The sequence below is a fragment of the Macrotis lagotis genome, chromosome 2 (assembly GCF_037893015.1).
Source record: "Macrotis lagotis isolate mMagLag1 chromosome 2, bilby.v1.9.chrom.fasta, whole genome shotgun sequence".
Lineage (NCBI taxonomy): Eukaryota > Metazoa > Chordata > Mammalia > Peramelemorphia > Peramelidae > Macrotis > Macrotis lagotis.
In genome coordinates this window covers 108,007,242-108,022,358 of record NC_133659.1, presented here as the reverse complement: position 1 = coordinate 108,022,358, position 15,117 = coordinate 108,007,242, and the positions used below count along the sequence as shown (strand labels likewise).

Sequence of the window (15,117 nt, the reverse complement as noted above, 5' to 3'; positions counted from 1 at the left end):
AGGATAGGCATTAGAAGGGAGAAAATAGAATCTTCAGAAAGCTTGGCATGAGACCTCCAAAGTCAGATAAATCATCCTGGGAGCTTGGATGCTTCTTTGGTATCCAAAAAATATAAAAGAATCAAAGGAGGTCTATGAATTGTTGGATAGATTATATAAGATTTATGGAAGATATGAGGAAGCATCATGTAGGATGAGAAGGCATAAATTAATTGTAAAATAATGGTAGTATATGTGGTACATGTGAATTTATGAATTTATTTAAGTATTAAAGTATATGCACATTCATGAGGAATGGTAGAGTTAGCTCCCTTATTAATAGTCCTCTATCACTAAATCATTGCCAGGAATTAGTTTATCAGAAAAACCTAGTCAACTTGAAAAGGCACTGAGAAGGGACAAAAAAAAGCAAAAACATTTCACTGGTGAGGTAAAAAAGTTAAGGGAATAAACTGAGTTACCAAGATGACAAGGTGATCTGAGCTTATGCTACTCAGTGAGAAATCTATCTTACCCTATGGAAAATGGGAGAGGAAAGGGACCAGAGAAGGGGGAGGTGAAAAAAGAGAGGGCAGATTGGGATTGGAGGTAGTCAGAGACAATTCCATGACTGTATTGGTTGATTTTACTGAAGTGCTTTTCTATTTTTTTCCCTTTCTTTTGTTTGCAACAAGGGTTGGATTTCTGGGCAGATGTTTAGCAATGGATTCATTTCAGCAGCAGAATCTCTAAGATACCAAAAACCAAAATATATCAATGAAAATTGAAGACTAACAAAAACTCGCTAGTCAACCAACAATAAAAACAATAGAAAAATGTTCCTTTGTTGATGCTTGCTGGAATTTAAGAAACTTCATTGTAGGGATGAATCCAAGAGGAGGAGTGGAAGATGTCTCCCCCCTTATAGTTTTGAAAGGCATTCCTTTAGATTAGAGGAAAAAATTTAATAAAGAATCTAATTAATTTGGAAGTACTGAAATGGAGCTTGCCTGAGATTCATGAAACCTAACTTGCTGCTGATAGAATCTTTTCCCTTTATATTCCCAAACTTGTTCGTGGCTCTTTGATATTTATGTAAGTAAATTGATATGAAAAGCTATTAGATATCTTGATTTTTATTATATTTGCTTATCGATATATATTAACTCTCCTACAATATTGTAAATGCTACGAGAGAAACAATAATAATAAGTGTTTAAGCATGTGGTTTAAGAAGACAGTAGGCTACTTATGCTTACCAGCTGTTGTAAATACAGGAAAGTACCTGAGTTTTTCTGAGCATCAATTTTCTTACATGTAAAATAGGAGGAGGGATTTTAACATCATTGAAATTGAACTCATATATGAGGAAGCACTTTCACTCCCAAAAGGTCCTGGAGCACCTGGACCATTGAGCCAATGTATATTGGGGGCAGGATTTTAACCCACAATCTCTGACTTTGAGGTCTGTTGTCTATCTAATACTTTAGCATACAGCCTTTCATATGTACTTTAATTACTAAGAATAATGTCATTATTCTTGATAATATAACCAACCTCAAAGAGTTGTGATGATATTTTTTAAATTGGGAAACATATTCAATTATATAGGTATATATAGTATATATTTATATATGTATAGCAGCTCAGAACTATATTATTAAGAATAATTTATTATATCACATATTAATGTGAGCTATTATGTTATGATGAAATATTTGTTGAATAGAATTGTATTCTGGACAATAAAAAGAGGAGCAAACACACACACCTATATATATATATATATATATATATATATATATATATATATATATACATATTATATATATAGTATTTTTTAGAAAAGATATAAAATGTGTCTTCATCACATTTTGTTTAATTGCAATCAATGAAGAAGAAAAGTTTTGGTTTGAATTTCATTATTACTATCCAACAAGATTTCTGTATAGTTCTTGGGATGATGGCTTTTTGTTTTTTTTTTTCCTTTTGCAAGGCAATGGGCTTAAGTGACTTGCCCAAAGTCACACAGCTAGGTAATTATTAAGTGTCTGAGGGCAGATTGGAACTCGGCTCCTTCTGACTTCAGGGCCAGTGCTCTATCCACTGCACCACCTAGATGCCCCAGGGATGGTGGTTTTTAATTTAAAACTTGACTGAATCTATTTCAAGAAGTTCATGAAGCCCATTCTAGGATATTAGAGTTTAATATAAATATGGACTAGAAAGGAAATGGGAGAAAAGGGGTGGTAAGATAGTGGGAAAAGTGAAAAGAAGGCTTATGAGCCCAGATAGACTTCCCTTATTCCACCTCCCCCATTTCAAAAGTCTTCTGATCAGTAATTTGGGGATTCAGCAAAGATAAGGAAAACAGAAGTGCTAAGCAGAGTACCAGTTCTACTGATCACAAAGAAATAACAGACTCATATTTTAAGGTGTAGATGCTATTGAAATGGTTCCCCAAGTCTCCACCTGTTGTGATGAATAGACAGTGATAACTAATACCAAAAATACAAACTGCTTATTGGCACTGGGAGTTGTTTGTGCCAAGTCAATTGATTGATTGTTGTCCTTCATAATCAAAGAACAACATGACAACTCAGGTTGGGAGTGGGTAATTTCGTCGCCTTCTTTTTTGGATGTGGTAGCTGTTTCTCAGGTTCCCCCTCCATAATAGAATCCTGATTGCTTTTGAAAATTGTATCCTAGTGTAAGCCTCCTACATTTTTTTGAACTACTAGTTCAAATAGATAGATCCTGTGATCCCTAAAAAATGTTCTAGGCTTGCAGTTTCTACATCTATTCCTTTTGCTTCTTAGGGAAAGCTAGAAGAGAGATGCAGAGGAATTTGCCTCATTTTTATTTTATATGCTGAAATGCCTACAGGGTACAGAAGCTGTATAAAATATATTAGTCAGATTGAAAAAAAAATCTTCCCAGGATATGGGATGGAGATGGAAGCATGGAAAATATTATGTGGAAATTTCCATCATTTTAACATTTCACAACATAATTCTTCCCTATTTTTTCAATCTGGTCAGTGATCCCTCTGCAGGTGACAAACATTTAGTAAATGCTTACTATATAACAGTTCCTTGTGCAGCACATTTCAAATGTCACATTTGATCCTCATAACAGCCCTGGGAGGCAGATACTATTATTATCACCCTTTTACTGACAAGGAGACTGAAGCAGACAGAGGTTAAGTGACTTGGCCATCATCACAGAGCTACTAAGAGTCTGAAGCTGGATTTGTATTCAGGTCTTCCTAAGAATCCCAATTTACAAAATCCAATGTGAAACACAGCTGTGTTCATTGTGGATATTATTGTTTTTATTAGATATTCTTGTTTATAAAGAACAGATTACCTGGTAAACATTCTGGAAAATCAGGAACCCACTTGTTGTTCTCTTCACAGTAAACTGTAGCCTCACCTTCCAGGTAATATCCATAATTGCATGCAAAGGTAACAAATTCTTTATATATGCTAAGCCTCTTTTCTCCAACTAGCAGGTATCCATTTGGGAGAACTGGTTCTTCACAATAGATTTCTGAAAATTATATGAATCAAATCATTTTACTTTGAAGTGGGGGAGGTATTGAAACTAATCAAATAAAAAAGATTAAAAACAACCCCTTAAAACAATTATCTTTTTTCTATTAAAAGAATACTCATTACAGTCATCTTTTCATTTTGTGTCTTTTTTGTTTATATCACATTTTAATGTAAAATTGTCACTGGGACAGAAATGAACAACAAAAATATTTTCAGACCTAATTTCATTTGTAAAGTTAATAAAAAGTTTAGTAGCCTCATCAATTAATAAATTAATAAAGTATATGGAACTGCATTAGGTGTTATGGGGTAGTGGTTAGAAGACTGTTTAAAAAATTCCTACGAGTCATTTTTTTCATGCACTTTTTATTTATTTTGAATTTTACAATTTTTGCCCTAATCTCATTTCCCTCTCCCCACCCCACCCCCAGAAGGCAGTCTGTTAGTCTTTACATTTTTTCCATGGTATACATTGACCTAAGTTGAATGGGATGAGAGAGAAATCATATCCTTAAGGAGGAAAAATAAAGTATGAGAGATAGCAAAATTATATAATAAGATAACTGTTTTTTTTCAAATTAAAGGTCTTTGGTCTTTGTCAAAACTCCACAATTCTTTTCTGGATACAGATGGCATTCTCCTTCACAGATAACCCCAAATTGTGCCTGATTGTTGCACTGATGGAATGAGCAAGTTCATCAACGTTGATAATCACCCCCATGTTGCTGTTACTACAATGTTCTGGTTCTGCTCATCTCACTCATCATCAGTTCATGCAAATCCTTCCAGGCTTCAAGTCATTTTTAAACAAAGTAAATCCAAAGCTATTCATAGATATTAATAGCAAATGTGACAGTGGTGGTTGCTGTTGTTAAGTTATTTTGGTCATGTCTGACTCTTTGAGACCCCATTTAGGATTTTCTTGGGAAAGACACTAGGTTACCTTGCCATTTTCTTTCCCAGTTCATCTTTACAAATGAGGAAACTAAGGAAAACAGAGTTAGGTGACTTGCCCAGAGTCACATAGTTAGAAATGTCAGAGACCCGACACGAACTCAGGAAGATGACCACTGTACCACCTAGCTGTCCATATGGGGTGGAAATGCACATAAGTCTCTATAACATGCAGACTCCCTTATCTTTCTCAGGCTAGCACTGGAGGGGCTGGAGACAAGGATTACAGAGGAGACAAGTTTTTCCCTCAAGATCTCCAAGTGCTCCATTTATTCACCAAAACAACAGTGCCTAAATACCTTTCCAGTCTCTAATCCACTCCCACTCCCATGGTACTTAGCAAAAGAAGGTACTGTTGCTCAAAGGCACCAGGTGATGATAATTTACTGTATTCTCATACACAATGGTTCCCAACAGGTACTCATATGAATATCAGAAGAAGTGGTACAAGGACAGTCTTGAGGTCTCTCTGAAGAACTTTGGAATTAATTGTGAGACAAGGGAGACACTGGCACAGGAGCCCCCCCAACATGGTGTGCCCTAATTTAAAAAAGCTCTATAACACTCTGTGAATAAAGAAAAATTGCAGTAGCTCAAAAGAAATGCGAGATTTGTGAATTTAGACACATCTCCACTTAAAATATTCATGTGGAATCCATGTCTGACTTGTGGTAAAGCCTCCTGAGCTTGTATTGTTCTGATCAGTCATAGGCAAACACATTATATCTTGACTTCCACATCATGATGACATTTTGGTCTTCAGTATGAAAGGACAAACAGCAACATCCCACACTTTGTACATTTGTATATGAATATTTAAGGACATGGGTTTTAATTTTTACTTTTTGAAAAATATGTATTTTATTTGTTTTCTAATTATATAGAATAAGTGTTTCTACCTATCATTTTTGCAAGGTTTTTGAATTTTACAATTTGCCTCCCTCCCTTCCCTCCCCCAGCCCCCCCCCCACAGAAGGAAGTCTAATATACTTTACATTGCTTCCATGCTGTACATTGATTGATCAAAATTGAATGTGTTGAGAGAAAAAACATATCCTTGATGAAAAAAATAGTAGAGATAGCAAAATTATGTAGTACATAGGATAAGTTTTTTTTTTAAATTGAAGATAGTAGTCTTTGGTCTTTGTTTCAACCCCACAGTTCTTTCTCTGATATATAAATGGTATTCTCCATCACAGTTACTCTAAAATTGTCCTTGATTGTTGAACTGATGGAATGAGCAAATCCATTAAGTTTGGTCACCAACTCCATGTTGCTGTTAGGGTGTACAATGTTCTTCTGGTTCTGCTCATCTCACTTGGCATTCATTCATGCAAGTTTTTTTACTTCTTTCTTAGACCCTTGTCTCCAGGGCATTTCTAGACTTCTTTGCTGCTATTCAGCCTCCTATCCTTTAGGTATTTGGATATATTTATGTATGTCTATATGAATATCTATATCTATTTATATATTTTATATATATATACATATATATATTACATATATAATGTATATATATGTATATATATATGAAATTTCTTCCATTCTCCTTCCATTCTCCTCCCTTTTCAATTAAAAGGCTTCTTGAGCAGCTTTGTAAGAATTCAAGTAAGCATAATTTTTTACCAGCCCTTATGTGTATTTCATTCCCACTTTATGTACATTTTATCCTACATTGAAATGATGGTCCCCAAATCCAAATACTGTTCAAATCACCAATTTCTTAACCAGTTGTTTATTTCTCAAATATACCTTTCTCTTCTGAAGTCCTTTAGGTGGCATCACTGAGAAAAATATTACCCTTAGTCCTAAAGTCTTCAATTTCTCGCCTAGGGTTTCAGTATCTTTAAGAATACTTTCTAGATATTTTCTGACATTATGATTTGTCTTTAAATGAATCATCAGAAATTGGTAGTGGTTGTCAGGTTAAACAAGTTTCTGGAGGTTCTCCATCGTGTTTTCAGTATGGGTCCTAGAAAAACAAGACTTTTCTACTGTTAGGTTGACAAATAAGTGATTCTTCATTGCTTATCTGCATTGTATTACCTGTCTCATTTACTTTGTACTTCAGTGGATAATGTTTTCCTTGAGACTTTCTATGGATTCGTACCATGTATGAATATAAAAAGTTGCTTTCTCTGGAAAGTCCACTTTCCTCCTCTACAGGAAAAGCCTCATATCTTTAACTTATCTCCAAATACTTAGTGGTCCTTCTTCCCCTTTCTTCTTTGAATCATATTTTTCTACACTTCAGTCTTCTAATCAGGATTTCTTTTGTCTCTTCAGGTTATTTTTCTTCTTTGTTTTTGAACTGTAAGTTCTTTGGTTTCTTCAATTTCAAAAAAATCCATTCAGCAAATGACTATTAAGCACCTACTGTATGCAGACCAGGAGAATAGAAAGATTTTTTTTCAACGCTTTCATCTTCTCCAGGTGGGAGACTAAACTACACTTTGTACAAATACAGCAGCTATTCAATAGAAGCAATATCATATTCTTAAGGCCAGTGTAAAATTAATAATATAATAATAAAATAAATTTAATAATAAATGACAATAATAGTAATAGCAAGATCCTATAGACTGCCTTTTTAATTGGCATCTCTCATAGTTAATTCTTCTGGCAAACTGCCTGCTGGCTGTGCCTTTTCACTGAACTCGGGGTTCAATCTCTGGAGGCTCCAGTTGAAACATTTCCCTCAGATTCTCTTGAGATGATACTAATTTTCTTAATCTCCTTTGAATGGCAATTAAACTGTTTTTAGTCATGGAACCAATATAACAAGAACTTTTTGAAGTACTATGTTTGAAATGGGGTTGTCATGAAGTACATCAGCATTCAATTAATGCTTCCTTCCTACTCTTTTTTTTTCTTCCTGTATTCAGGCTATACAGATTTCCTTTGATCTTCTTATTCAAGTTTCTGTTCATGCTCCTTTGCCTGTAGGATCTAATTCTTTACTTTGTTTTCTTCTTTTGATTGACATGGTTAGGTTTATAATAAACATTTTTAAAAGATATAGTTGTACTGCCTTTTGAATCCCAAATGTAAACAACTCTACTAAGTAAAAAATATAGAAAATTTCAATTTCTACAGTTTTGGAAGATATGAGTTTAAAATAATTAATTTCAATTAATATGCTGCTGGTGAACAGATGATCTAGTTTTTAAAAGATAAAATATAGGGAACTAGAAAGTATAGTGGGTAGAGTTCTGGACCTAGAGTAAGGAAGACTTGAGTGCAAATTAAACCCCAGATGCTTACTTGCTGGATGAATCTGGACAAATAAATTAATATCTTCCTCAGTTTCCTAAACTGTAAATAAGAATACTAGGAGCACTTACCTCTCAGGATTGTTGTGAAGAGAAAATAAGATCGTATTTGAAAAGAACTTTGCTAATCTTAAAGAACTACATACATGCTAGTAATTATTATTATTATTATTATTATTATTATTATTATTACTATTATTATTATTAAAAGGATGGATTTATATTTCATGTTAAACTAACAACATGGTGAACATGAAAATGAAGAAGGTTGGAGTTGTTTTTATTTAGAGATATTTAGCTACATATATTCCACCCAGACATTAATCTTCCTTAACTTCCAAAGTTTGAGCACAGTAACATAATCTTTTCTGAGGAAACTAATCAGGAGAAAGGTTTGTCTTTATAGCTTTTGGAATGTAAACAATATAGTTTTAATATATGTATATGCACATACACATATATGTACATGCATACACTAATATTTTCTCATATACAGAATTATTAGTACGTTTCCTTCTAAGGCTACTTCATATTTGCTTCCTAAATATCTTATATGTACATGTTATCTACTGTTAGAAGGTAAACTTCTTAAGAATAATAAGTAAACTTCTTATCTCATTTTGTCTTTATCTCTCTCAAATCTGGCAGAGCTAGACTTATAATGAACTCTTAGTAAATGCTCATGAATGAATGGTTACATCTATGTATGAGGAATGATTTGAACTCAGCTCATCAAAGGTGGAGGCTACAAATGAAACTGATGATACACCATTTATACAAGCATATTTAAAGTAAAGGAATTCACAAAGAGAAATATATAAACATGCAAACTTATCTATAGGTAATCAAATATTTAGTTAATTTAAGAAGCATAACAGCAGTAGTATTAACTTTTAAAACAATAATTAGCATCTCCCTTAATGGCTAAAGTCATTTTTTCCTTATTTTTCTGTGTATATAAATCATGAATCATATTCATGAAAATAGGTTACCTTTGCATACAGGGGGAGAACCATTCCATTCTCCATTTTTCATGTTCTTAGTAGTACAATTAATGAGTTCATTTCCAACTAGTGAATATGGTTTATTACATACATATTTCACTGATGATCCATAACTGTAAGGATCATCTGTGTCACTTTCTTCGTATTCCCCATTGATAATATGTGGAGGTGGACCACAGTGCATGACTAAAAAACAAACAAATATACAAGTAAAAAGGTAGTTTAATAGTACTTTGAATAAAGTTTCAGCATCTTCAAGATTCTTTTCTTCCCTCCTTCCTCTTCTCCCACCTTCCCTTGCCCCCCCCCCCAAGACATTATGACATAGCAGAAAGGCTTCCTCATAGTCTGGAAGACCTAGATTAAGTTCTATGGGGTCCTATGCATACATGTATCCTAAACAAGTTACTTAATCTTTCAGAGTTTTAAACAACTCTTAGATTGTAAGTATTCAAATCAATAGAGAACCTCATAAAGACAGAGGAAAATTGAGGAAAAATTGAGAGATACTATAGCATATTATATATTATAATAAGAATATTGTCTTATGATGGAAAATAGATCAAAATGAAGAATAGAATTTTAGAATCCATAGAAATTATGGAAATAAAAAATAAACTTTTAGCATGATTTAAAGAACTTTGAAAAAATATTAAGCTAAAAATGGAGTTAGAAAATAGAACTCTCAATATTGAATTAAAGACAACAGGTACAAAATTTAGAACACATAATGAAGGATCTCTACAGAGGATTTGAAAAAGAGACTCTCAAATATGCAATTAAAAATGCAGAAGTGGAAGAAAAAAGGATACTTGAATTCTATTACAAGATCTTGAAGATACACTGAAACATAATAGCCACCCTAGAACAAAAATCCTTAATACCATAATGCAAGAAACTAAACAAGGTAACAAGTCTTAAAAATTAATCATAGACAGTGTCAATCCTTGCATAAATGCAATACTTCTCTTAGGCTAACCTCTACTCTCTGGCAGGGTGAGCATATATGAACTCACTGTCTTGTGTTCTGGCATACACTTAGGGATCTCCTTTCCCACATCTGGCACTCTCCTCTCCTCCACTCTGTTGCAATAAGTATTAGGCATTGCTCAGTAAAGATGACAAGGTGTGTAAGAGGGTAAGGAATAGAAAATTGGGTAAATGAGGCTTCTGTTTACCTAGGGTAGTCCTTAGGTTTCAAAATCTCTAGGAAGTAGAAACTGCACTGAACACTCATTCTTATCCCCTTCCTCCCTACTCTACCCCCAACTATGCTAAAACTGGCAGACTCTGATATAACACAGCTAGAGAAACAAAGAACAGAGTGAATTGGAACAGAAGCAGCAAGTATAACTGTAGCAGTTCTTAAAGAAAGGTGACTAAAATCCAGGTAGGGTCAATTCTATCCCTTTCAAACTACTTGGGGTAGTGAAAAGGTAAATAATTCAATTTGAAGGAGACTGAAACAGTATTCCAAGGGAATATCTACTATCAAAGGGGAAGTAGTCACAAAGTAAAGGGCAGAGGAATATGAGGGGGGGAAATGGCTAAAACCACCAAAGATTTCAAGATGAAGATAACTCAATTTGAAACTTATATAAACACAAGATATTAAAATTAGAAAGTAGGCTGCATAGCAAAACATCGAAAAATTATAAACATCTATATATAAAAATTACTGTACAAAGAAAGTTGAACTAATGCCTGATGGAAACATGGATCCACAACAGATTGTCCCAGAATAGGTCCAAAAATAAAAGGAAAATCTTAAGAAATTAAAAGAGATAACATTAAAAATTTCATTCTACTCAAAAATAATTAGCAGAATAGAAAGACTTGAAGCCATAGTAGTCTCTTCAAAGATTGCAAAAGACATAACAATAGATTTGAAATGCAAATAAACATACCAAAGTGATCTGTTTAGAAGAGAATCACGAAGCAATAATACTAAAAGAAAAGTCTTTATATAAGAAAGTCACAGGACACCAGATTTGGAGAGATAACATAGGAACCAAAAATCTTCCAGAATGCTATGACAAACTCAAAAAACAAAAGCCCAAAACAAAACAAAACTGAATACCAGAATGAAATAAATAATAAATGAAAATGTTCAAGAATTATTGTATTCAAAAAACAAAGTATCAGTTAATAAGATGGCATTCAGAAAATAATAGAAAAATTTATGCTTCCAACTCTAAGATTTGGGTGCTTAAATTGATCAATTCCAATGAGAACATATTACTCAAGTAGTCAGAAGAATGGCTTCCAAGTATAAAGGAAAGGAAGCTCAGATTTCTGTAAAATTATTCTTCAGAATCCCATAAAGGATTAGAAAAATATATTCTGAAAAGGAAAGGTCAAGATTCAACTTCAGAATATATTTTAATATCTAAGCCTAAACAGGAAAAGGAAAGAATTTAAATTTAATAAGAAATTATTATTTAAATATAATAAGAAAAGAATCTATTCTTACAAAAACTAGATATGAAAAAAATCATTTGATTTGCCAACATCTAGGGATAGAGTCAAAATAGTGGAATGAGAGAGAGAGAGAGAAATTTTGCCTTTCCCCCTTCACATCCTTCTCCACAATGACCCTAGAAAACATGTCAAACCAATTTTTAAAAAAAAATTATTTATTTAAGGCAATGGGGTTAAGTGATTTGCCCAAGGTCACACAGCTAGGAAATTATTAAATGTCTGAGGCTGGATTTGAACTCAAGTTCTCCTGACTTCAGGTCAGTGCTCTATTCCCTGTGCCACCTAGCTGCCCCCCCCCCCCAAACCAATTTCTGATTGGGAAAACCAAGACAAAATCACAATAATGCAGTTTTCCATCCCAGAAAGATAGAAAGATATAGGGTAGGAATTGTTCAGGAAAATAGTGAAGCAGCAGTATTATGGCAGCAGAAGCATCCCAGTACTGTGGTTGCAGTAGAAATGCAGCAGATTTGCTGACAAAGACAGTACTGGGTTACAGTTCCAGTGTAAAGAAGAATGCATGTAGCTGCTCACAAAGGAGCCGGGACTCTCTTCACAGTTCCAGGGCAAAGAGGAGCGACCAAAACTCTCCCCAGTTCATACCTTCTTGGAAGCAATAAAAAAACTAGCAGTCCCTTAGAACTAACTCTGAATTCAGCAGCATGAAAAAAAGTCTTAAGTTTGGGACAATCCCTCTTCACTCCCAAGTGAACAGAGCCCAACTTTAACATAAAGTTTAAGGTCAAGGAAAAGGTGGAAAGATGAACAAAGGACAATAAAAAAGAACTTGACCTCAAAAGCTACTGCAGAGGCAGAGACCAAGATAAAACCTTAGAAGAAGACAATATTGCAAAAATAGCTATAAGTAAAACCTCAAATGCTGATTGGACATTTCTGGAAGAGTTAAAGAGATAAAAATGCTAGCTAAAAAAATTGGTAAAAGAAATGAGAGTGATGCAAGAAAAGTATGAAAAGAGTTAACATCTTAGTAAAAAGATACATACAAAAATATAGAAAAAAAGTAACATCTTAAAAAAAATTATGACCTAACCTTAAAAGAGGCATAAAAATTCACTGAAGAAGAGAACACTTTAAAAAGCAGAATTGGTCAAATGGGAAAAAGTACAAAAGCTCAATGAAGACATAATTTCTTAAAAATTAGAATCATACAACTCCAAGAGATGTAAAGAAACAATAAAAAATGTTAAAAGAATAAAAAATAAAACTGACCTGTAAAATAGATATGAAAGAGATTATTTAAAGAATTATTGAAATATATGAAAGCCATGATCAAAAAACAAAGCCTTGACATCATATATATTTCAAGAAATTGTAATTAAATCTTAGATCTAGAGTTAAAATATAAATTGAAAGACACACTGACAGACTCCTGAAAGAGATCCAAAAATGAAGTCCAAGAATATTATAACCAAATTTTATCATTTTCAGATCAAAGATGAAATACTTCAAGTAGCCAGAAAAAAATGATTTAAATATCATTGAGTCACAGAAGAACCACACAAAATTTAGTGTCTTCTATATTAAAGCATTAAAGGATCAAGAGAGCTTGGAATATGACATTCTGGAAGGCAAGGGAGCAAAGTTACAACAGTGAAGAATAACCTACTCACTAAATTGAATATAATTTTTAGGGGAAAATAAATGTTTATTGAAAAAAAAGAGAACTTTCAAGAATTCTTGACTAAAAGTCCAGGGCTGAATATAAAATTTGACATTGAAACGCAAGTTTCAAGAGAAGAATATATAGATAAACATGAAATAGCAATCATAAGGGACTCAATAAAGTTAAACTGTTTACATTTCTATATGAGAAGAGATGTAACTCCTAAGAATATTATCATTATTAGGGCAGTTAAAAGAAGTTAACATAGACAGAGGGAATTGAGTAGATGTAGTAGTGTGAGTAGATGTTTAAATGATCACTAAGAAAAAAAAGGAGGGATAAAAAAAGAGAAGACAGAGGAAAGAGAGAGAAGGAAAGAAAAGATAGAATGAGGAAATTTTCTCACAAAAAAGTGCATTAAAAACTTTTATGGTAAAAGATGAGGAGGTTGGAAATATCAAATCTCTTACTCTCATCAAAACTGGTTCAAAAAGGGAAGAATATATAAATTTATTCAGTTGTGGACAGGATAAAAAGAGAGAGAAAAGAATAGAAGAAAGTGGGATGGAAACAAACACACAGTAATCATAACTGTGAATGTGAATGGGATGACCATACCCTCAAAACTAAAGCAGATAACAGAATAAATTAGAAGCCAAATACAACATATGTTATGAGAGACACTTTTGAAACAGAAAGACAAATACAGAGTCAAAATAAAAGACTGGAACAGAATCTAAAATGCTTTAGTTGAAGTAAAAAAAAAAAAGGTAGAGGTAGCAAGCATGATTTCAGACAAACCAAAGCAAAAATACATCTAATTAAAAGAAGTAATCAGAGCAACTGCATTTTGCAGTGAGGTACCATAGGCAATGAAATAACATCAAACATTTATAGCAAATTTCTCCAATAAAAGTCTCTTTTCTCAGTCAAATTTATAAAAATAAGAGCTATTCCCTACAAGATAAATGGTTAAAGGAAAAGAATAGGTAGTTTTCAGAAGAAGAATTCAGAGTTATCAATTGTCATATTAAAAAATGTTCTAAGTCCCTACTGATTAGAGAAATGCAAATTAAACCAATTCTGAGATACCATCTCATATCTATTAGAAATGATAAATCCTGGTGGGGATGAGGAAAAATAGATGCACTAATTATTGGTGGAGTAGTGAACTAGTCCAAATAATGTAGAAAACAACTGGAAGCTATTCCCTCAGCGCTATAAAACTGTGCATGTCCTTTGATTCTTGCTAGGTCTGTATCCCAGAATTCAAAGAAAAAAGAAAAGCACCTTTATGTGCAAAAATATTTATAGCAACTCTTTTTGCCATGGCAAGGAATTGGAAATCAAGGGAATTTGCTCATCATCAATTAGGGAGTAGTTGAACAGGTGATGACATATGATTGTGATGGAGTATTATGGTGTTGGGAGAAATGATGAAAAGGTTGGTTTCAGAAAAACATTACAAGACCTATATGAATCTACACAAAGTGGATTAAAAAGAACCAGGAGATCATTGTGCATAGTAAGATTGTGAGATAGATCAATAGAATGATCCAAGACAATTCCAAAGGATTTATGATGAAAAATATGATTTATCTCTGTTGGATCTTGGATAAACTCTGACCAAAAATTTAAGTATAGTTTTCAAAATTATTTTTTTGCAATATGGCTAATATGGCAATAGATTTTGCATGATTTCACATGTAGAACTGATATCATAGTGCTTACCTTCTCAGTGTAAGAGAGATATGTGGGAGGGAGGGAGAGAATTTGAAAATCAAAATTGAAAATAAAGAATGTTCATTTTTTCAAATATCAGAACTGACAAATTTGAAAATAAGTACAAAACCTCAATGAAGAAAATAACTTCTTAAAAATTAGAATCACCAAGTGAAAACCAATGATTTCATAAAGAAGCCATAAAATCAAAAGACTTAAAAAATAGAAGAAAATGTGACCTAAATTATAGGAAAAACAACGTGGAAAGTAGATCAAGTAGACATAATTTAAGAATCATTTGGACTATCTGAAAATTGGGTTTATGTAGCCTTAAAAAAATAAATTTTTATGTTGTCCATCTCAGAATGAATCAAACATTCATTCTTAAAACAAGTACTCTGAGTGTTTAAGATTTAAGTAAAAGTTAATCCAAATGCAAGATATGCATCATTCTCTCTTGACAACACAATTTGAAACTGTATATACTATGCACACTACAAAGTTCACACTGAACTTTTTGTGGT

General features: G+C 33.0%; 1 protein-coding gene across 1 annotated transcript in view; it reads right to left on the bottom strand.

Moving 5' to 3' along the window:
• The window catches only part of LOC141511937 (membrane cofactor protein-like), a 107,216-nt gene that overhangs the window by 50,342 nt on the left and 41,757 nt on the right, over positions 1 to 15,117 (bottom strand). Inside the window, exons 6-7 of the mRNA XM_074220903.1 lie at positions 8,755 to 8,952; positions 3,349 to 3,531 (exon numbers count right to left, since the gene is read on the bottom strand). Of these exons, the coding sequence (XP_074077004.1) occupies positions 3,349 to 3,531; positions 8,755 to 8,952 (381 nt within the window). The remainder of the gene's footprint in view (positions 1 to 3,348; positions 3,532 to 8,754; positions 8,953 to 15,117) is intronic.